The 21,623-nt window shown below is 52.6% G+C and overlaps 1 protein-coding gene across 5 annotated transcripts in view; it reads left to right on the plus strand.

Moving 5' to 3' along the window:
* Nucleotides 1-21,623, plus strand: part of GAS7 (growth arrest specific 7) — a 199,977-nt gene that overhangs the window by 166,787 nt on the left and 11,567 nt on the right. For 4 of the 5 annotated variants that reach the window (XM_057536123.1, XM_057536125.1, XM_057536124.1 and 1 more), the window contains exons 6-9: nt 5,137-5,226; nt 8,829-8,944; nt 11,495-11,569; nt 16,406-16,484. In XM_057536123.1, the coding sequence (XP_057392106.1) occupies nt 5,137-5,226; nt 8,829-8,944; nt 11,495-11,569; nt 16,406-16,484 (360 nt within the window). Of the gene's footprint in view, nt 1-5,136; nt 5,227-8,828; nt 8,945-11,494; nt 11,570-13,680; nt 14,238-16,405; nt 16,485-21,623 lie in introns of those variants that run through there. The other variant, XM_057536126.1, reaches the window with a different exon arrangement.

Raw genomic sequence — 21,623 nt, forward strand, 5'->3', positions numbered from 1 at the left:
TCACTGCCTTCCCTCCTCCTTCCCGCCGCCCTACATCAGTGCTTCTCATCTGAAGCCTTGGGGATACTTGTTTAAAATGCAGATTCCTCTGTTGGTCACTCTGGGGCAAGGCTGGAAAGTTTACGTTATAACCAACACCCCCCGCACCCCAGAGGTTTTAAATAAGCACTCAAGCCTTGGGGACTTTTTGCTGGGAAAACTGAGAAGGGGCACAGAGTGGGTGAGGAGCAGAGCCCCAGACTTGAACCTGGGTCTGCTGACTGCCAGCCCATGTGGCCCTCCTCATCTCCAGGCTGGAGATGGGCATCCTCGCCGGTGGCCGACCAGTGGGGCTGAAGAGCTCTGTACCGTGGCTCTTTCCCCTCCACGGGGCAGTCACTCTCCCTCCGCGGCCCCTTCCTCTGAGTCCTGATCCTGCAGAGCTCGTGGCTTCCCTGGGAGGAGATGCTGGCGGGAGCGGTGGGGGGAGGCTGGGGCCCCAGCTTCCCTCGCCCCGGTGTGCGGGGATAGGGTGAACATCCTCTTACATGGTCTGACCCAGGCAGCAGAGATTTGCAGGCGGCGTCTGAGTCTGGCTCACAGTGTGGCCGAGAAGCAAGGACCGAGCTTGATTCCGACGCTCCGGCTCCCCGACCCGGGCCTGGAACAAATTTTGAAGAGTCTGACACGTGGGCTACTTGACAGCAGTGGGGCCCCGGGCAGGGCTGGCAGCGAGTGGGCTGCTTGCTTGATTGGAAGTAACGGGCGCTAATGGCAGTTCACAGCCTCGGCACCAATACGATGCGTCAGAATCTGGAGGATTCCAGAAAAGATGACAGCAAAGCCACCTAGCCACACTCCTGTCCTAGAAAGAAGAGTCTGGGGACTCCTCTAGTCTTCAGTCTGAGCTTCCCGGCATGGCCCGTCTGGGGCCCCGGGTGGGAGCTCGGGGACTGGATGTGAGTGCTTGAGGGCATTTCTGTTCTGCTTCCACAGGTCCCAACTCTGGCTTTTGCCTGTGTCACCCCCTCCCAGAGTAGCCTCTCCCACCAGGAGGAAATTCAGGGCCCGCTTGGTTGTGAAACCACCTTCTCTTCTGTGTTGCAGGCGGCTGTCAGAGAGGAGGGCACATACATAGCTGCGGCCTCTGCCTCCAGGGAGGCTTCCGTGCTGGGCTGGGGCTGGAGCTTGGCACATACATAGCTGCGGCCTCTGCCTCCAGGGAGGCCTCCGTGCTGGACTGGGGCCGGGGCTTGCTGTGGGCCTCCCCACGTCAGCCCCCGTGGGTGGGTCACACTTGTGTTCAGCGGCCCTTGTGCCATGGCCAGGTGCCTGAGTGGTGGCTGTAGCCCCCCCAAGAGAGTTTCTGAGGGCAGCTCTTGTGGTTCTGGCTGCCCCCATGCAGGCCGGCCCTGACAGAACCTCTGCTGCTCAGGGGGGCCCCTGGCCGTCAGGGGCAGAGCGGGTGTTACTCCATTTACTGAGGGCTGGAGAGAGCAGAGTTGGTGCCAGAGCGAAGACGCTGTTGGTTGAGGATGGTGATCTTGGGAGCGAGAGTGGGAGGGGCTCCTGGAACTTCCCCCAAACAGTGCATAGTGGAGGCATTCCCCCGTCTCCTCCCCGTCCAGCACCCCTTCCTGCCTGAGCCCCTGCCTTGGGTGGGGACGTGGCATGGCTACGCCTAAGTGTGTTAGAAGGTAGCATGACATAGATTAAGTGTGACGTAGATCGCCTGGCTTCTGACCCTGGGTCCACCGTTATACACAAAGAACTGCAATTACATGTTTACTTGTTTGCCGTCTTCATCAGGCTGTAAAGCCGTCGAGGGCAGAGGCTACACCTTCTGTCTCTAGCCTCCGTTCATTGTGCCAAGAAACGTTTACAGCTCCCATCACATGGCTGTGCTGGGCCAGGTACTAGGGACACAGCGGGGAGGAGGTGGGCTTCCTCCCCTCCTGGGACACGTCTGGCGAAGGAAGAGAGATGCTGAATAAGCAGTCACGAGAAGTGCAAATGCACCTGTGCCAAGTGCTGGGAAGATCCAGCCTACTGCGCGGCACCAAGCAGCCGTTCAACGAACGTTTGCGTGGACCGAGCACGTGTTCCACGGCACAGCATCGTGGGTGAGGGCTCGAGCCGTCAGCCCAGACTAGATGCAGATACTTCCGTGATCCTCAGTTAATCAGATGAGGCCAGTGTGACCCAGCTCGTGGGGTTGCCGGAAGGATGAAGTGAGGATGCACGCCAAGCTTTTGCAGAAATTCTCCCAGGATGCCTCCCACCTTGGGGCCGGTGAGGTGCAGTTCTCGAGACGCCCACCAGGGGGGGGTGCAGGGCTCTGCCAGGATTCAGGGAAATTCCTATGGGATTGCTGGGGCTGGGAAATCCCAAAACCAGAGTTGACAGGGACGGAGACGGGCACCCTGGGGCCACTGGTCAGTCCATCCAAGGGCTGGTGTCCTCAGAGAGTGGCAGAAGCCCCAAGCGGGATGAAACCTTGTCCCCTCTCCCCCAGCCCCTCTAGCTTTCACCTTCAGTGGTTGTTATAGGGCCACTTGTGGTACGCCCCTCCTCTGTCTCCTAGACCCCAGACAAGGCGCTCTAGAAGGCCTTTGTATCCACTTCTGAGTACCTGCTTCCACGATGCTTAATGCCCAGTGCAATGTCATAGTTAATTTATCATTAAATTTGCTTAAAGTTTTCATGGATTACATTATTAAACAAAATAAAGATAGGCTGTGGTCATCATTGTTTGTTGAGGCAAGAATAGCTGGAACGTGAAATAAGGAGTATGTGAAACTGTGGAATCCAGCCCTGGTTTCCAGAAGGAGGCTCATCTCTGGACAAACTTGGGGGTGTCAGCCCAAAAAAGAGGGTTTGGGGATACCAGTGCCCGAGCTGGGCGTTGAGAGGCTGGCCACCCCCCAAGCAGACTCCTGCAGGCCAGTGATACCTCAGGTGGCTGGGGGGTGGGGCATTGGGAGAAAACTTCTCATCCCAGGGGTTCCGTGGGCCTCTACCTTGACCTTGGTGGAATTCCATGCTCCCTGTCTCCAGGGCTCTCAGGGTCATTCCTGGCCCTGATCCTTCCTCCTGTGTCGTCATGCTTCCCTCCAGAGTGGGAATCCCCGCCCTTACGTCGGCCAGATGCCAGTATCTGGGAGGAGGGGGACCTTCCCTTGGCTGGGATTTCTCCTGTGTTCTCCCCCCAGGAGTGCAAGCGAGGCCTCTGCCCCCGGGAGCTGGCGGGGCCTGGATTTACTTCTAGCCGCCCCCAGGCACCTGAACCAGAGGCCATGGCTGGGGGCCCACGGGCCTGACTTGGCTGGCAGAGGGTTGCTCTGGCTTACAAGGTGTCGTTGTTGTTGTTGTTGTTGTTATTAACCATGAATGAATTGCTAACATTTAAGCGTTGAGACACTTCACGTAAAAATCCGGATCCTCCACTACTCTCGTGTCATCGCGTAAGCTGACAACCCTAGACTCCTCACTCTGGCTTGGCAGCAGTTGGCGGGAGCTGAGAGGAATCTGCCCCCTAGTCAGACATTCGCAGACACCACCCCCCTTCCCAGAGTGGAGGCTGGTCCCCCCCACCAACCCAAGCTTCAGTTTCCATGATGTGCGGTCCCTCACTTCTTGGCGTGGCTGCCTGGCACTGGAGTACGTGGCTTGTATTCAGAACCTCGGGGGTTTTCTGCACTGTTCTCGCCTAGAACGTCTGATGGCTCCCACTTCGGCAGATGCTGGGGCTGTGACGAGGGTTAAAGACTGCCAGGGCTCAGGCCTTGCCTTCCCGAGGCCTTGCGGCTCCCGGAACAAATTAGCGGCCTCTCTAGGAGCGCATCTGGGGCTTGAAGCAACGTCAGCAGGGTCAGCGGCAAAGCCACTTCTGCCGACCAGGGAAAGCCAGGGGATCGTGCTCAGGCAGCAAAGGCGGAGGCAGAGCCCAGGAATCTCTGCGCTGCTCTCTCCTGGGCCAGGGCCAGCCAGCCCCAGGCACACACCCTGCATTATCATTTAAACTCTCTTTGTTCATAGAATATGCATCATGAGGTAAAATTCACAAGGTAACTTCTCACCCAGGATGCTCAGCCACTTCATTCCTTTCCCTGGAAGCAAATGATGTTATCAGTTTCCAGAAATACACCAAACGGGTATCTATTCCTTCCTCCTCTTTTTTTTTAATTTTATTTATTTTTTTAAAGATTTATTTACTTATTTTTATTTTTGGCCACGTTGGGTCTTCGTTGCTGAGCGCGGGCTTTCTCTAGTTGTGTCGAGCGGGGGCTACTCTTCGTTGCGGTGCGCGGGCTTCTTATTGCCGTGGCTTCTCTTGTTGCGAAGCACATACTCTAAGTGCGCGGGCTTCAGTAGTTGTGGCTCGTGGGCTCTAGAGCGCAGGCTCAGTAGTTGTGGCGCACGGGCTTAGTTGCTCTGCGGCATGTGGGATCTTCCCGGACCAGGGCTCGAACTCGTGTGCCCTGCATTGGCAGGTGGATTCTTAACCACTGCGCCACCAGGGAAGTCCCCTCCTTTTTTTTTTTTTTTTTTTTTAATTAAAAAAATTTTTTTACACTAAGATAGCAAACAGTAAATACTATTCTACCTTTTCTCCCTGCCACCCACCCACTTAACACTGTATCCTGCCACACCTTCCTTATCAGTACAGAAGAACGTTCTTCCCATGTCTTTCACCATGGATATGATGCCCATACGTGTCTGTCTCATACTTTTTAACCGTTCTCCCACTTGATGGACAGTGGAGTTGGGTTCCAGCCTTTTGCTACTGCAAACCGAGCCGTGGTGAAAACCGTGTACGTATGTCACTGCACCCGGGTGTAGGTGTCTGTAGGATAGAATCTTACAAGTGCAGCCTCTGGGTGGAAGGCTGTGGACATTTGCAGTGTTGCTAGCTTCTGTTGCACTGCTCTTTAGACAGTTTGGACTGATTTCAGCCCCTCTGGGGTGGGGGTGAGTGCCGGTTGCCCCTCATGTGAAAGGCCGACTGCCAGAGCATCCCAGGACCCCAGTGCATGTTCTCTATCAAGCTAGCCCTGTAGGGGGACCTCTTCAGTGCCGTGTCCTAGCACTAAAGCCTCTCCAGCTTCTCCCAGCCCTCCAGCCAAGCCATGTTCTTTCCTGTTCTGTGTCCTCCAGATAAACTGCGTGACATTTCCTCACCCAGACACGATGCCGGAGCAGCAGCTGCTCAAACCAACCGAATGGAGCTACTGTGACTATTTCTGGGTAAGTGGTGCCTCAGCGTCCCCCGCACTGCAGCCCCAGGGACCAGGAGTGGACACACGGGAGGGGGGCGGTGGCTTGAGCTCAAAGCAGAGCGACCTCTCCAGATGAAACCTAACGGGCTGGCAGTCGATTGAGCACTGGAGGCTGGAAACTTAAGTCCCGCTTGGAGTCTAGATCATTCCATAAATCTCAGAAAGTCCACAGCGCAATATGGAAACTCCAGGCAGAATGCAGGTAAGCTGGAGGGTCCCCTTGCCGCTCAGTGGTAGCAGGAGACCAGAATCAACTCCACCCTGGGCTCCAGACCTGCTCTGTCACTCTTGTAGGTGACCTTGGACAGTGCTTCTCCTCCTGGACAGCCTCCCTGTTTCCGTCAAGGTCACAAGGAGGTTAGGCACAATCTGTAGGGGACTCCAGTTTGAATAATTCTGTGGTTCCAGAGCTTTTGCGTATTGTTCCATGGGTACGGAGTTCCAGTTTTGCAAGATGAGAAAGTTCTGGAGGGGGATGGTGGCGATGTTTGCACAACAGTGCAAATGTCCTTAATGCCACCGAACTGTGCACTTAAAAATGGTTAAGATGGTAAATTTTGTGTGTATTTCTCCAAAATTAAAGAAATATCTTTTGACAGATGCAGAGTCCTACTCAGAAACTCTGGGAGTACTCCTGGACATTTACATTTTAAAGTTCACAATGGCTTTTAAAATGAAATCACCCCATTCTGGAATCAGACAGCGGTGATCGTTGTACGACCTGTGTATATATTAAAAACCAGTGAATTGTACACCTAAAAAAAGTAAACTTTGGCAGAGGCCCCAAGGAACCAGAAATTTAAAAAATCAAAACTTTTTTTTTAACCACCAGTCAGAATGGATTATCTACCCTTTTTTAGATTTGCTAACCAAGTACTAGACAAAAATGCTTTTGTCTTTCTACCAAATCTCTTGCCCTTCAGAAGGTAGCCAAAGATTCCTATTGCTGTGTTTCTTCCAGATCTTCTGAGATACGTGCAGAGGCAGCAAATATTGTAGAAAGGGCTCTGGCTTTGGCGGCAGACACACCTCGGGGGCGGGGGTGAGCCCAGGGGCGAGGGTGAGCGGGGAATCCAGGTGTACGAGACCTCGCAGTCTCCATAAGTATGCTGGGTTTTATTCTGTTTGCAGCAGGAAGGTGGTGGAGGGTTTAAGCAGGAATCGGATGTGATCTGATTTGCCCGTGTCGTGCAGGGAGGGCTGTAAACAGGCAGAAGTGCCCGTGAACCTGTGGGAGGCCAGGAGGGATGATGGCAGCTGTGGAGGTGGAGGGGAAGAGCTAGGTTGGAGACATCGTCCTTAAGCGGGGTGGGTGCAGGAGAGACGTCATCCATAAAGAGGGGAGCAGGAAACAGAGCATGCGGGGGAGACCAGCTCAAGCCCCGGGAGTGGGCACCCTGGGAGCCGGAGGTCAGCAGGTGGCGGATGGCGGGGGATGGTAGGGAGCGGGGGGAGGGGGTCGTCCTGCTGCCGGTCAGCGTCATCCAGGTCCCATCTTGATTCAAGCCCTCCTGGGACTCTGATACTTACCCCAGGGTTTTATCTCTAGGACCATCAAGGCCTTTTCCTCTCATAGAAATTTTTCTGCTGACACGGTTATTAAAGCCCACTTCCTTGGGCTGGTTTTCCCAGTGTGGACAAATCACTCAGCATATACATCCTCTCAGGGAGGCAGATTGGGGCTCAGTATTTCAAATAATTTTTCTTTGGCTTTTTCATCAAGACGTAGTACTCATACAATGGAGGGCACACGTCTTAAATGTACTTGGAGTAGCTTTTCAATGGCTAGGGCAGCCCCCTTGTAACATGGTGTTACCCCGTGTGGTGATGATCTCCCCATCAAGAGAGGTATTACAGTGTGGCTCAGAGGGCCCTGGCTCAGGGCAGCTGAGGAAAGGATCCTGCATTGGGAGGGAGTGGGGAGGTAAGTGGCGTTCTCCAGGCATCACCAGCCCTTTTCTTTTCCCCTCTCGTAAAACAACTGTTCTAACGGGATGTTAGAGGTGCAATCCATTCTTGTTTTAGGGCGAGTGATGGGAGACGCAGCCTAGAATTGGAAGGACCTGACCGCTTTGCCCAGTGTCTGAGCTGAGAGAGAGCCCAGGTCTTTCCAGATCCTGGGACAGGGTTCTCACTGATGCTCCTCCCTGTGGTGGCAAAGGACCTATTTTTTTGTTGTTGTTCTTTTGTTGTTTTTTTAATTAATTTATTTATTTTTGGCTGCATTGGGTCTTCGTTGCAGTGCGTGGGCTTCTCATTGCGGTGGCTTCTCTTGTTGTGGAGCATGGGCTCTAGGCACACAGGCTTCAGTAGTTGTGGCTCGCAGGCTCAGTAGTTGTGGCTCACGGGCTTAGTTGCTCCACGACATGTGAGATCTTCCCGGACCAGGGCTCTAACCTGTGTCCCCTGCATTGGCAGGCGGATTTTTAACCACTACACCACCAGGGAAGCCCTATTTTGACCTGTTTTTAACTCCTCCCTTTAAGTATCAAAGCATTTGACTCTGGATTCCTGGTGGGAAAGGCTGCCTTGGAGGAGGGACAGCTTTAGGCGTGGCGCCCGCCAGAGTCCAGGCAGGCTCTGAGGGTTGATCTGCAGCCGTAGCTATGGGAACAGATGCTTGTCTGGCAGGGAAGGCCATGCTGGGGGTACCAGGAAGGCAGGGAGGGCCGAGGGAGAGCAGGAGAGAGAGATTCAGGCGTCTTTGAGGAGGGTCACGCGAAACAGAACAAAAAGCATTTAATTTTGAAATTTTAATATTTGCTTGCAGAATGAATTGGGTACTAAATTCCCATTTCATCGACTTGGCCATCTTCCCCAAGTCCTGACGTTTCTTTAAAAGTAACTAATTTAAATACCATCCAGTGAAGACTTGGTATTTGCTGAACACTAGGCAAAGCTGTTTCCATGTGTCATTTGTCCTGAGATGACCACGTGAGGTGGTTGCCATTATTTCCCCAGTTTCATGGAATGAGCAGCTCAGATTTAAAGTGAGGGAACTTGCCTGGGATTCCCCGGCTGGGATGTCAAGCCTGGAAGCGGGCCCTTTCCCACTGCGGCTGCCCTTCAATCCAGCTTCTCCCCAGAAGTCGCTGCGATCTTTTACGCATGTGCGTTGGAGGATGTCACTGCCCAGCCAGTGCAAGAGAGGATGGCATGGCTCAGGGCTGGGGGTACCTGCCCCTGAGGTTACACACTTGTCTCCCAGCTTAGTCAAGATGCCAAGACTCCGCAGAGGATCCAGCCAGCCCCAGCAGCTGCCTGGTGCCTGTGCCCTTGGCCACATACCCTTCCTCCCCTTCTTTCCCAGGTTGGGGGGTGAGGGGCACGGACGTGGGGTGGCGACAGTGATCAGGGCTTAAGCATCAGAGAGCACGTGGGGGCAGGAGCGCCAGGAGAGGCGCGAGTTGGGGCAGCCGACACTCCTGCCCTTGTCCTCCCTCTGGGGCTGAGGACAGGGTTACCAGTCACATCGGGGTCTCTTCTGGGGTCTGTCTTCCCTGCGCTCCATTCCTTCTGGCTCCAGATGCTGATGTCACCTAAACGCTGCTGCTTCTCTTTCCTTCCTAGGCTGATAAGAAGGACCCCCAAGGCAACGGAACCATGGCTGGGTTTGAACTGCTGCTTCAGAAACAGCTGAAGGGCAAACAAATGCAGAAGGAAATGTCAGAGTTCATCCGGGAAAGGTGAGGCCTGGGCCCTCCCAGCTCCGGGGACTGGTGACAGCACCCACCTTGGTCCCTGAGGCCGAGGGAATGAGCAGCCGGGGTGAGCGCTGCACACCAGCACTGGGCTTGGTTAGCACTAAGGGGAGCGCAAGACGGGAGTCACAGGCTTATGGCCCTTGGGACAAGTCTGGCCAGCAGATGTGTTGCTTTGGCCTGCGTGATGTTTTTAAAGATTTGAACCAACAACAGCAAAAAAAATTGGTGGATATTACATTAAAGTCTGCATATCTGTCATCTCTGGGGAAAGAAGAAAGTCTGGCTCCATGGCTTTGCATCCCTCCTGCAACAATTAGCTGGAGCTGAAGAGCAGCTCCCCTGTACAGGGAGTGTGTGTTTCCAGTTTGCCACAGTCCCCACCGCTCCCTAATGTCTCCCCACACAGACTGCTTGGCCCCCTTTGCTTATCTACGCATGCGCCGCCCTCATTTGAAGCGCCGTTCCTTAACATAACAAAAAAGGAGAATGTTACCTTTCAATTCATCTTTGAGCCAAAGCCATGTCCCAGGCCTGGGCATCCAGAAACCACCACCCTCCCACTCCTGCTTTCAGGGAGCTCAGCCTACTGGGAGAGTCAGATAAGGTCATTACGGTAAGTGCAGGGATTATAATAGTGGTTTGCCTGCCCGTAGGTGAAACAATAAATTCAGCCTAATGGAAGTGGGGAGAGCTACAGAGAGAAGTTCCTTCTTCATCTCCCCCCTCCTCAGTCTCTTCAAGTTCTGAGACCCTGTAAAGCACATACCCACACACCTGCACACTCATACAGGTGCACATACCCCCCCCCACATGTGTGCACACACACATACACACAGCTTTCCGTCTGGAGTTTCCAAGGCACACTGGAAATATTGATAGTAAATGGCAATATATTTTTTAAATGTTTCTTTTTTAATTATAGCAGCAATAATCCAGTAACAATTCTATGGCATTTTAAGGTATCTGTTTTCCTTAGGAGGCCTGTTTTCTATTGGTATAATCAAATCTTTGTTTTATGACCCATTAAACTGGTAGGAGATTGAGAGATTCTGTAGCTCAGGTGTGAGAAAACAACAGTAGGAAACAGGCCAAGAGGAAAATGGCTAGAAAAGCCTAGCTTGAACATGCTTAGGGTTTACACTTTCGTAAGGAGGTCATGTTAACAAATAAATGGAGCCTTCCACATGAGGACACTGGTCTTCCCTGGGACAGGTGCACTCCTATGACTTTCTCAGTCCATCTGGGGTCTTGTAGAGGGGACCTTTCAGAGCCGGGAGGGGTGGGAGCTGAGGTGCAGCGGTGAGAGCTGGGCCGGGGCTAGGGAGTGGGGGGGCGGGGCATGGCAAACATCCGGTGAACCACGTGGCCACAGCTTAGGGGAGTGATGCCGGCTCTGGAGGGGACGGGCCTCGTGCCCGGTGCCTGCGGTTGGCATTGATGAACCTTTGGAAGTTTGAAGCTGAGAGCGTGACATGGTGAGATCTGCTTTCTCGAGAGATCTCCTGGCTGGAGGCTGGCCGTCCATGTCGTCCTGGGGAAGGGAGGGACTAAAGGCTGAGTGGATGGAGAGGAAGTGATGGAGGCAGGCTTGAGAGTATGTGGAGACGGTGGAGCTGGTAGTGAGAGAAGGAACGAGACTGAGCCTCTCAGCACCGAAGCAGGAAATGACCGTGACTCAGAACACTGCCCTGGGACTCCGTCAGGCCACCCTTCAGCTCCTGATCAGCCTGGAAGCAAATGCTGCAGCCCTGGGAGCATCTCTGGGGTTTTATTCATTTGCCAAGTGATGGACCAGGGGCCTCTCTGAGGCCCCAGCCCTCTGGCCAGCTCTGGTCATCACAAGCACAGCCCCTCGGGGGACCACTTAAGCAGTGACTAATACCATGACAACACATTTTACACGGTTGTGCCAGATGATACAGAACACTCCCCGGAGAGCTGCCTTGAAAGTGTGTCAAGGGCCTGCCTGCCGGAAGCAAAATCCAAGGCAACTTCCCTCTCCGGGGAAGTGGAATCCACCGCGGAGCTGGGCACTGCTGGTTTCCATGGAAATGCTTGCACCCTGCAGGCTTGGAAGCTGGGGGCCCTGGGGTCTGGGAGAACGTAGGGAGGGGTTCCGTTCCTGCTTCGGTGGGGCCAACGCCACCTTGCAGGCTCTCAGCCCAGAGCTCTGGGGCTGGGAGAGGGGACAGCCATGGTCCATCATGAGTTACATTTCTTCGTTTAAGTGTTTGCTGTGTGTCCAGCCCTGTGCTAGGAACTGTGCAAATGACCACTCTTATCCGCACAGCCTAGGACACAGGTGCATATGCCCCACTTTGCAGGTGAGGTTCAGACAATTTTGTTTATTTATTCATTCAACGTGTATTGATTAAGCACCTACTGTGTGTCAGGTGGAAAAACAAGAGCCAGGTACTCGCAGAGCTTATGGTCTGGCGGGTTCGTTTACATGGTTAATAAGTGGCAGGGCTGCAGGTCGGACCCGCAGTCTAGTGCTGGGGAGCTGACATGTTGGATTTTCTCCCTTTGTAGGATAAAGATTGAAGAAGAATACGCAAAGAACTTAGCTAAGCTGTCTCAGAACTCCTTGGCTGCTCAGGAGGAGGGGTGAGTAGGGAGGGCAGTGATGGGAGTGGGGAAGGAGAGGGGACACTCGGGGGAGGGGGTCCCTTTTCACTGATCACTGATCGTTGCCATGGTCCCATATGGACGGGGAGGTCTCCAGAGACCTGGCTGAAGGTGGGTGCCCATGATTCAAGGTGGGCATTCATGATTCAAGGGGAACATTCATGGTTCAAAGTGGACATTCATGGCTCCAGCTGGCCAGCCATGACTCCAGGTGTGGGCATTCACACTCAAGGTTGGCACTTCCATATTATCTACTGTCTAGCGGCCAAGGGCCTCCTGCCGGATGCTGGAGTATGTCAGGACCCCCTCTGCCCTGTCACCTGGTAGCTGGGAACCAGCCTCCAGATGCCAACCCCTGCTCCCCTTTCTCTGAGAGCAGGCTGGTAGGAAACTAGGTGTGCCAGGATTCCACACCCAGCCCCCTTGTTTAGAATTCTCTCCTGTGGGCCTGAGGCCCGGGCTCCCCTCCCTCTCCTGCTGTGACAGTCCAGGCCTCCTTGGGTGGGACCCGGGCTGGAAGAGGCTCAGCCCCACCCTCCCAGCCACAGAAAGATCCCTAGTTGGGGAAAGACTGTAGCCTTCTCCGCTCCATCTGTTAACAAAGAGCTTCAGCCTGTTGGTGGGAATGCACAGTGGCACAGCCACTGTGGAAACCTGTTTGGCAGCGCCTCAGAAAACTAAACAGAGAGTTACCGTATGATCCAGCAATTCCACTCCTAGGTTTATATCCAAAAGAATTAAAAGCAGATGTTCAAATACATGTACACGCAGGTTCGTAGCAGCACAATTCACTATAGCCAAAAGGTGGGAACAACCCAGATGTCCATCAAAGCATGAATGCATAAACACATTGTGGTCTATCCACATTAGATATATGGATATATGATGGAATATTATTCAGCCACAAAAAGGAATGAAGTACTGATCCACATTACTGTGTGGATGAACCTGGAAAACATCACGTTAAGTGAAAGAAGCAGGACACAAAGGTTGCGTACTGTATGATTCCATTTATATGAAATGTCCAGAATAGACGAATCCATAGAGACAGAATGAAGATGGGTGATTGCCAGGGGGTGGGAGAAAAGGGGACCGGAAGTAACTGTTTAATGGGTACGAGGTTTCCTTCTGGGGTATGTGTTCATCAGCTTGGGCTGCTGTAACAGAATACCATAGACTGGGTGGCTTAAGCAACAGAAATGTAATTAATCATGGTTCTGGAGGTTGGGGAGTCCAAGGTCAAGGTGCTGGCAGGGTTGGTGTCCGGTGAGAGCTCCCTCCTTGCGTTGCAGGTGGTTTTTCCTCGGTGAGGAGAGACAAAGAGCTCTCCGGTGTCACTTCTTCCCCACCCTTATGACCTCATTTAACCCTAATTACTTCCTTAGGGGCCCCATTTCCAGATAACAGCCACACTGTGGGTTAGAGCTGCAACGTCTGAATTTGGGGAACACAAACATTCAGTCCATCACAGGGTGATAAAAATGTTTTGAAACTGGAGGTGATGGTTGCACAAGATGGCAAATGTAGTAAATGCTTATCCTCTTTAAGGTGGTTAATTTTGTGTTATGTGAATTTCACCTCAATAATAAAACAAATACAGAGTCTCAGGAGGTTAGAGTTGAAAGGTCCCCCGAGGTCCTCTCTCTAGTCCGACCTCCCTCCAACGCAGTCTCTGTTCGAATCCCTCCTACAAGGGGAAGTGAGCCCCCGGGGATGGAAGACATTCTGTCATGGGATGGCTGTGGTCGTCAGAGAGCTGTGATGTTGAACAAGGCCAAATCTGCCTGCATGGCTTGAATCCTTCAGGGGATGGGGCTTTGCCAACCAAATGTGGCTTTGATTAGGTCCTCTGTGTGGGCTCGCTGTCTAGCCGGGAGGCCGCCTCTGAATGGTTTTCATTGACCCAGCAGGCCACTGGGTGGTCCTGCGCGGGCAGTGTCTCTTCCAGGGACATAAATGAAGTTGCCTCCGGCCTCCTCCTGCTCCCTGCACCGGGCCTGAGACCAGGGCAGGAAGGGAGTTTGTCGGGGAGTCTCCCCTCCAGCCTGGGAAGGGGGCTTTCCTAAGTACCCCCGTGTCTTGCAATGCAGAGCTGCTCTGGAAGAGGCTTCCACCTCCTCGGCCTGGGCTGCTGCCAGGGACACTCCGGCCAACACGCACGGCATATGCTCCCAGCTGCACGAGCCAGGAGTCAGCCCTCGCCATCATGCCGTACACACGTGCTCCCCCAAACACGGGGCCGCCCGCCACACGCTCACGTTCCTGCATCGGCGCTGCTCACGTGCAACACGGCCAGGAACACGTACCCCATCTCCCCTGCGTGCACGCACCACCCCCAGACACACGCTCCTTCCGGAGGCGCGTGGGCCCGCCCCTACTCACAACCTGCAGCCACACTGTTTTGCATTCACACACAGCTTTGCACGCCAGCCCGTGCAACTGAAACTTTCGAAGCGCGACGCCGGAGCCTAGAGATGTGGGGCAACCTAGGGAGACGCGGACGGGGAGACTTGAGTTGTGCTGTGTCCCAATTAGATTCCACAGGGTGTGTGCACAGTGGTAAATAAACAGAATCAGGTGATTTGTCCTGCCTTCAGTTTTGCTCTCCTGTGGTAGCTGTGACAGTGACATATGGTTTGATTTGGCAGGCTCAGAGGGTCTGCTGGAACCGTGTGGGAAATGATATCTCGGGTTTCTGGTTTTGTTTTTTCATTAACCTCTTATCAGATGAAAAAAAATCTCTCTTCAATGAGAGAATTTCTAAATGGCCTTTTTTCTAACTTGTGACGTGACTGCAAGGCGGCTGGAGTATTGGGAGGGGAGAGGCCTGCTTGGGGCTGGACCAGCTCAGACAGGCCCAGCTGAGTGTCTGGAGTGATGTCCTCCTACTTACGAGGGCCCAGCCTGGAGGCGGGGCCGAGGACATCGTCCTGAGCGTGAAACTGTGCTTTCGCCTTTCCTCCCGATGACCCTCAGGTGACAGTCTCAGGCCACTGTCACTGCCCCTGGGCCAGTTACTGACCACGTGCTCTGCTGACAGCAGACTTACCATCTCTCAGCACCACCAGGGCTTCTGGGCTCTTGTTTGCACCTCCTGCAGGCTGGCGAGTAGCTCAGCTGCAGGGAGAAGCCTCCTCCAGCCCCCTTTCATCAAGCTCCCGCTCCTCCTGGGACTGCTTCTGTAAGCCTTGTTGGCTTTCACTGTAGCTGTGTGATCCCTCTTGAGATCATCTTTGTGCGTGGCATAGGTCAGGGGCGGGATTCCTTTTTTCCTGGTGGACGTACAGTTGTCTCTGTGCCATTTCTTGAAAGGCTGTCCGTTCTCCATTGAGATACTTGGCACCTTTGCTGCAAGCGCATCGCCTGTATCTGGGCGAGTCTCTTTCGGGACCTGCTGTTCTGATCCCGTATCTGTATGACTCTCATGACCGCTTCCACCCCCTCCTTCCCCCACCCTGGACCCCCCACCCATCTGCCCAGTCAGGTAAGGAGCCAGGCCACCCAGTGTGGCCCCAGCCCAGCTCCCGGGAGCTCAGGCCCTTCAGGCCAAGACAAATGCCAGAAGCTTGGATCGCCCCGATTCTCACTCCATCTCTTCTCGGGTGGGCCCCCCAGCTGGGATCACCTGAGGGGACCTTTCTTTGCTGCCTGACTCCAAGGTAGAATCAGTCATTTCCCATAAACACCCGCCTCAGCCTGAGCCAGCACCATGACCAGATAGGCCCAGACTCTGACCACAGAGATCTGTTCTGTTCTGTTCTGTTCTGTTCTATTGGGTAATTCTCGGCTGCTGGCTGCTCGGCTCAAAACCGAGAAGCCTCACAGCATGCTGTCTTTGAATCAGCTTTTTTTTTTTTTTGAATCAGCTTTTTGCCCCTCAAGTTTAATGAATTCTCTGGGGGAAGTGGCTTCTTGATGAAATTAAGTCAACTGACCATTCAGCCCGGGTTTACCGGCTGGGTGGAGAGGTCTCGAGCAAACGTTCAGGAGTATCATTTGGAAGGTCATCAAGGTTCAAGAGTTCCAAATCAGGGAGACTGGAGCGTGGGGGCCTGCATTCAAAAGCCTGGGGGACTTCAGGAGATTGCTTCTATTTGGAACATCTCCTACCAGTGGAAAAGTGATTTAGCTTAGAGGACTTTGCCCTCCTCTGGTTGGCTGTGGGCAGCACTGGGGTTCACAGTCCAGAATAAGTGCTAGCGGGGGGCCGTGCTCCTGAGGATGGTGATGGCAAGCCTTCTCTGCTGTGTGGGCATCCCTAAGAGGGTCCTCGACCCAGGTGGTCCATTTTTGCCCCCCCTTGGAAGTCAGGCCGCTGGAGGTTTGCCCGCAAGCAGGGCTGTGTGGTACCTTCTGTTTGAGAAGGGTTTCTCCCTGAAAGGGCATCCGTGCTCCTTCCTTGGCTTGCCAACAGGCGTTTCCAACCCTCAACAATAAACCAGGGAGCAGCGACAGGAAGGCCAGAGACGGTAATGGGCCAGGTATTAAGGTCCTCACGGCACTATACCCCACCTCCCTCTCACATCTCCCCAGTCCTCTGGGCTTCTGGATATTTCCCCGGGCACTCGACTGTCTGCTGCAGTCTGTTCTCTCAGCTTGGTTCGGGAAGGCTCCTCTGCTCCCATAGGTCGAGGCGTGGTACTCACGTTTGTTTTGTGTCTGGCCTCTGCCTCATCCAAGCCCACGGTCTCTTGTGTCGTACGCTCCCCCGGGACTCGGGGTCAAGACCCACCATCCTGTCTCAGGGAGGGCCGTGGCCTCTGACCTGAGGTCGGTGTGGCCTCCCCGAGCCTCATCGACTCCTTGGTGTTGCAGCTCCCTGGGAGAAGCGTGGGCGCAGGTGAAGAAGAGCCTTGCCGACGAGGCTGAAGTTCACCTCAAGTTCTCCGCCAAGGTAAGCCCACCCTGGGTTGGTCCTACACACCGATGTGCTGCTGAACATTTAACAACTGTCTCTCCAGGGTGTGGTGTTGCACAGTTTCCATGGTGTAAATTTCAAGAGTCGGGAAGAGATGCTACCATTAGACCGTGCTCCCCCTATACCAACAAAATAGCATCAGTAATCATACACATCCATCAAGAGCGTGCATAATAGTCAGATGTAGTTAGGAGGGTATGAGGGTATGTATTACCTTTGTTTTTAATATAGTTTGTTAATTTTAAGTTTAGATCATTTAATTTTTAATACTGGCTGTCTTTAACAACCAACTCACAAAATTCCTCCAAATTTAACCCTGGGCTCTGGTGAGCCGTGCAAGCCACCCCAGCACACCTCTGTGAGGTGAGGGTAGATGCCCCTCAGTTCCTCAGGTGAGCCTCTGAGCGATGAAACTGCACTTTTGTATTGCTTGGCTTTCAAAGGAATGCATTGGCATTTTCTATCTCTTCTTAGTGTCGGGAGAGACTAGACTATTCCGAAGGGAGAAATTTTTTGTTCTGTTGTGTTTGTTGTTACACAGTTTCAGACTAGGTAGCTGACCCTTCTTTCCATTGGTCCAAAAGACTCTAGCACCGTGCCCTTGGACAGTGACGTTTCTCTCCTACTCACTCTGTCTTCAGGACTCAGAATGGTGCCTGGTACACAGTAGATGTCAATAAATATTTTCTGAAGTTATGAGTGAATAGGACCTCTGACAATCTCCTCTCGACCCCCTAGTCTTTTCAGGCCTACTTTCTGCCAAGATTTCTCTGTGCTTCCAAACAACCCTCTCTTCCCCACTCCCTGTCTCCTGTCTCCAAATTCCCTCTCAGGCCCTTAGCTGCTTTTCAGGTAGAAAATAAACCAAGAGTCTAAGGGGGAAATTCACACTAAAGTGTGCGTGACTGACTGATGGGGCCGCCCACTAGGATGCTTGCCTTCTAAAGGACGAGAGCCCCTGGAGAGGGGCACCATTCCCGGTGGCCTTTGCCTACTGGGTCTACGCTCTTTCTTCTGCCCTCCCACAGTCACCAGCCCAAGAGGACACTGGGACAAAGCGCTTAAACCCTCTGAGCCCACATTTTAACATCAGGGTGTAAAGGAGGAGGATGCCACTTGAACGTGGCATCCCACAAAGATGGCTGCTCCTTCCCGCGACTTCCACACTCAGTGCTCCCAGGTCCTATGTCTTTTCCAGCGCTTCTTCCGCAACAGTTGCGTTTCTGGGCTTAGTGCGCTGTTGGAAGACAGGAAACTGACTTTGTATCCAGGTCTCCACCCCACCCCGTGATGATTCTCCGCACACCGAGGGCAGGATGAATGACTCGTACGGCTGAGATGTGTGAAGGAGCTTTATAAAGAGCTGGGCTGGGAGGAGAAACAGTGCGTTACCAGCTCCCTGCTCCTGAAGGATGCTGGGGCCCCAAGACTGAGTTGACACCCAGATGTGAGTGAGAGTTCCTGGGCCAGCAGTGGCACACTAACCTCAGACACCAACACTTTGCAAGGAAATTGCCTCTCAAGTACTGGGAGGGAAGGGAGCTTCGTGAATGGGTCTCTTTGGAGCCTTGCATACAGAGCAGGGAGTTGTTTTTAAGCTGTAGATCACAGTAGTGTTCCCTTTAGGTCTCCCTTCTCCCTCCTAGCCCCCAGCAGCTCCAGCTTCTGCGGTGGTGGAAACTTCCGTTGACTGTGAGATGAATGCAGAGGCTGCCATTGGGAGCGGTGGGGCTGGGAGCCGGGTCTGCGAGCTTCTGAAGGGTCACCTGCCGGAGCCCCAGGAATCCTGGTGGCATTTACTCTCCATCAGCAGGCCGCCTGATTCTTGATTGTTCATAAGGTACTCAACGGGTGACAGAGCACTCCCCCATGCAGTGTTTTCCTCTAATCTTTCCTTTTACTACTGCTACTCACAGCAGTACGTCTGGTCACCAAACTGGGTGGGTTTTCCCCACACCAACCAATTCCCTGACCCCAGCTGGGGGTCCTACAACTTAACTCAGTTCTGACACTAACTCCCCCCAGGGTCAGCATCGGATCCTGCAGGTTAAGGACTCAGTCCTGCAGGACCAACCCTACTTCAGATGGCTATTATAAGTAGTGGGTCCCCAAGTTACCCACAACTTCTGTCCAACTTGGCTACAAATCAGGGGTTCCCGTGACCCCCTCCTCAGGTTTGATAATTTGCTACAACGGCTCACGAAACTCAGGGGAACCCTTATTAGGTTTACCAGTTTATTATATATTAAAGGATATGATAAAGGCTAGACATGTGTGTTCACATCTGAGTGTGTTCACCAATCCAGAAGCTCTCTGGGCCCTGTGATTGACAGATTGTTATGGAGGTTTCATCACATAGGCAGAATCAATTATTAACTCAATCTCCAGCCCCTCTCCTCTCCCCAGGGGATGGGGAAGGGGCTGCAAGTTACAAGCTTCTAATCATGGCTTTGTCTTTCTGGTGACAAACCCCCGTCCAGGAGCCCAGGCAGAGGCGCCTCATTAGAACAAAAGACCCTCCTATCACTCAGGAAATTCCAAGGGATGTAGGAGCTTGGTATCAGGAACAGCGGGTCAGAGACCAAATGTTAGACCAAAGGATGCTCCTAGGACCTTTGTTGTTTAGGAAATTGCAAAGCCTCTAGGAGCTCCAGCCAGGAGGTGGGGACAAAGACCAAAATATATATTTGTTATTGTATCACAGTATCACGGTGATGTAAGTGTTGGGGGTAGGATATAATTCATCTCCCTCAATTTTATCAGCTACTGTTCAAGACGGCATCTCCGTTTCACAAATGAGAAGGAACAGAGGGGTTAAATCGCAGCCAATGGTTACACAGCCAAGTGGGCTCAGCTGCTGAGGAAGCGAAGGAGAGGACTGAGTGAATTGCAGCTTTGACCCCCAGACCTTTTCTCTGGGCAGACCAGTGGCATTTAAAACACAGAACCCTGTTCCGAGGAGCATTCTGCCCTCTCTTAAGGACTGTCCAGGGCAGTGCAGTCTGGCCCTCCAAATGCCGGGATGTTTTAATTCAGGGCTGACTTCAGGTAGCTGATGGGGAGGCTTCTGAAGAATGTTCACACAAAATTCACACATAGATTTTTCTATAAGAATGTCTGCTGCCTCCAGCCCATCGGTCAGTGTCGGTGCCCTCAGGCAATCATGGTGGCAGCCCCGTGGTTGTATGACAATTCCTTGAAAAGAAAAGGCTCCAAGGACTGTCCGTCCGCCCTGGATAATACGGCTCCGTATGTGCGAAACCCATTTTACCATCTGCTCCAAAAGGCTCGTTGAAAAATTCCACCCTGAATGTTCTGTGTTGGGGGCAAGAGCTCTTTAAGAAACGCAATTTCATTTCGGGAATCTTTTAGGCTTTTCTAGTCTCCTAGCTCGAGCCATTGTTCATAGCAACAGGCTGTTAAAGAAATAAGATTGCTATATATAAAGGAAGTTATACCCACTGCTGGGTGAAGAAGGGAGAACAGAAAAATTCCTTCTGATGGGAGAAAATCTAATCCTGCAATCAAGGCCATGCATTCAGCCAGAAGACTTTGGGGGGCACAGTGAGCCTCAGGGGACATGACTTTTATGTCAGTGCCATCACTAACAAGCTTTGTGACCTTGGGCAAGTCACTTAGCACCTCTGAGCTTCCATTTTTTTCATGTGTGAAATGAAGAGATTGGACCAGATCAGTGACTTGAACCTTACTTGACTGTGACCCACAGTTATACATTTTCCATGGCCACCTGGCACACACAGGTACCCACACCCAGATATCCGCATACAGATACACGTGTACGTGGCTAAAACAACTGTTCGTGAAACTACTTATCCTTCTGCCTAAAATGCACTCTGATATTTTCTCTTCATGTCTGGGCTATGCTCATCTAAAAGCAGGTCCTGACCAACTAAAATGATTTCACAACTCTTAGTAACCCACTGGGCTAGATACAGGCATACCTTGTTTAATATAGCACTTTGCTTTAGTGTGTGTGTGTTTGTTTTGTTTTGTTTTAACAAATTGAAGATGTGCGGCGACCCTGCATTGTCAGGTTATGATGATGATGGTTAGCATTTTTTTAGCAATAAGTATTTTAAAAATTAAGGTATGTGCATTTTTTAAAACATTTATTTAATTTATTTATTTATGGCTGCATTGGGTCTTCGTTGCTGCGCGCGGGCTTTCTCTAGTTGCGGCGAAGGGGGGCTACTCTTTGTTGTGGTGCGCGGGCTTCTCATTGTGGTGGCTTCTCTTGTTGCGGAGCACGGGCTCTAGGCGCGTGGGCTTCAGTAGTTGTGGCACGCGGGCTCTAGAGCGCAGGCTCAGTAGTTGTGGTGCACGGGCTTAGTTGCTCTGCGGCAGGTGGGATCTTCCCAGACCAGGGCTCAAACCCGTGTCCCCTGCATTGGCAGGCGAATTCTTAACCACTGCGCCACCAGGGAAGTCCCGGTGTGTGCATTTTTAAGACATAAAGCTATTACACACTTAACAGACTACAGTATAGTGTACACATCACTTTTATGTGCACTGGGAAACCAAAAAAATCCATGTGACTCGATTTATTGCAGTCTTCACTTTATTGTGGTGGTCTGGCCCCAAACCCACAATATCTCTGAGGTCTCCCTGTGGGCTCTGAAATTCCTGCCAACTTGAGTTTTCTCTTACTCTCTTCTGATGAGTGACATAAAAGGAGGAGACAGGAATTCTGAAAGGCAAACCGAATGGCTTCAATAGCCTGTGGCATCCAAGCCAGGCCAGCTCAAGTTCACGAGGACAAGCTTCCAGGGAGGGCTTCTGCCTCCTGGTTAGCCAGAGATGCTTAAACGTTAAGAATGAGTATAAAAAAACACCCAGCCAACGTTCTTAAAGAAAAAATTAGCCTTATTTTCAAAGTACTTAAAATACAGAGGGAGAATCCATGGGTCTTCAATCCACGGGGTTGAATCGCTTCTGACAGCCAGTAGCACGACCTCTCCAGAATGTCACTTGGAATTGGGGGAGAGCGTTTGGGTGTGTTGGCAGGATCCTGGGCCCTGCTCCAGACCACAGAATCTGGGGCCGGCGCCCAGGACTCCTGAGTATTGATAAGCCTCTGCAAGGTCACTCCTGGGT

Source organism: Balaenoptera acutorostrata, chromosome 20, assembly GCF_949987535.1.
Source record: "Balaenoptera acutorostrata chromosome 20, mBalAcu1.1, whole genome shotgun sequence".
Taxonomy (NCBI): Eukaryota; Metazoa; Chordata; class Mammalia; order Artiodactyla; family Balaenopteridae; genus Balaenoptera; species Balaenoptera acutorostrata.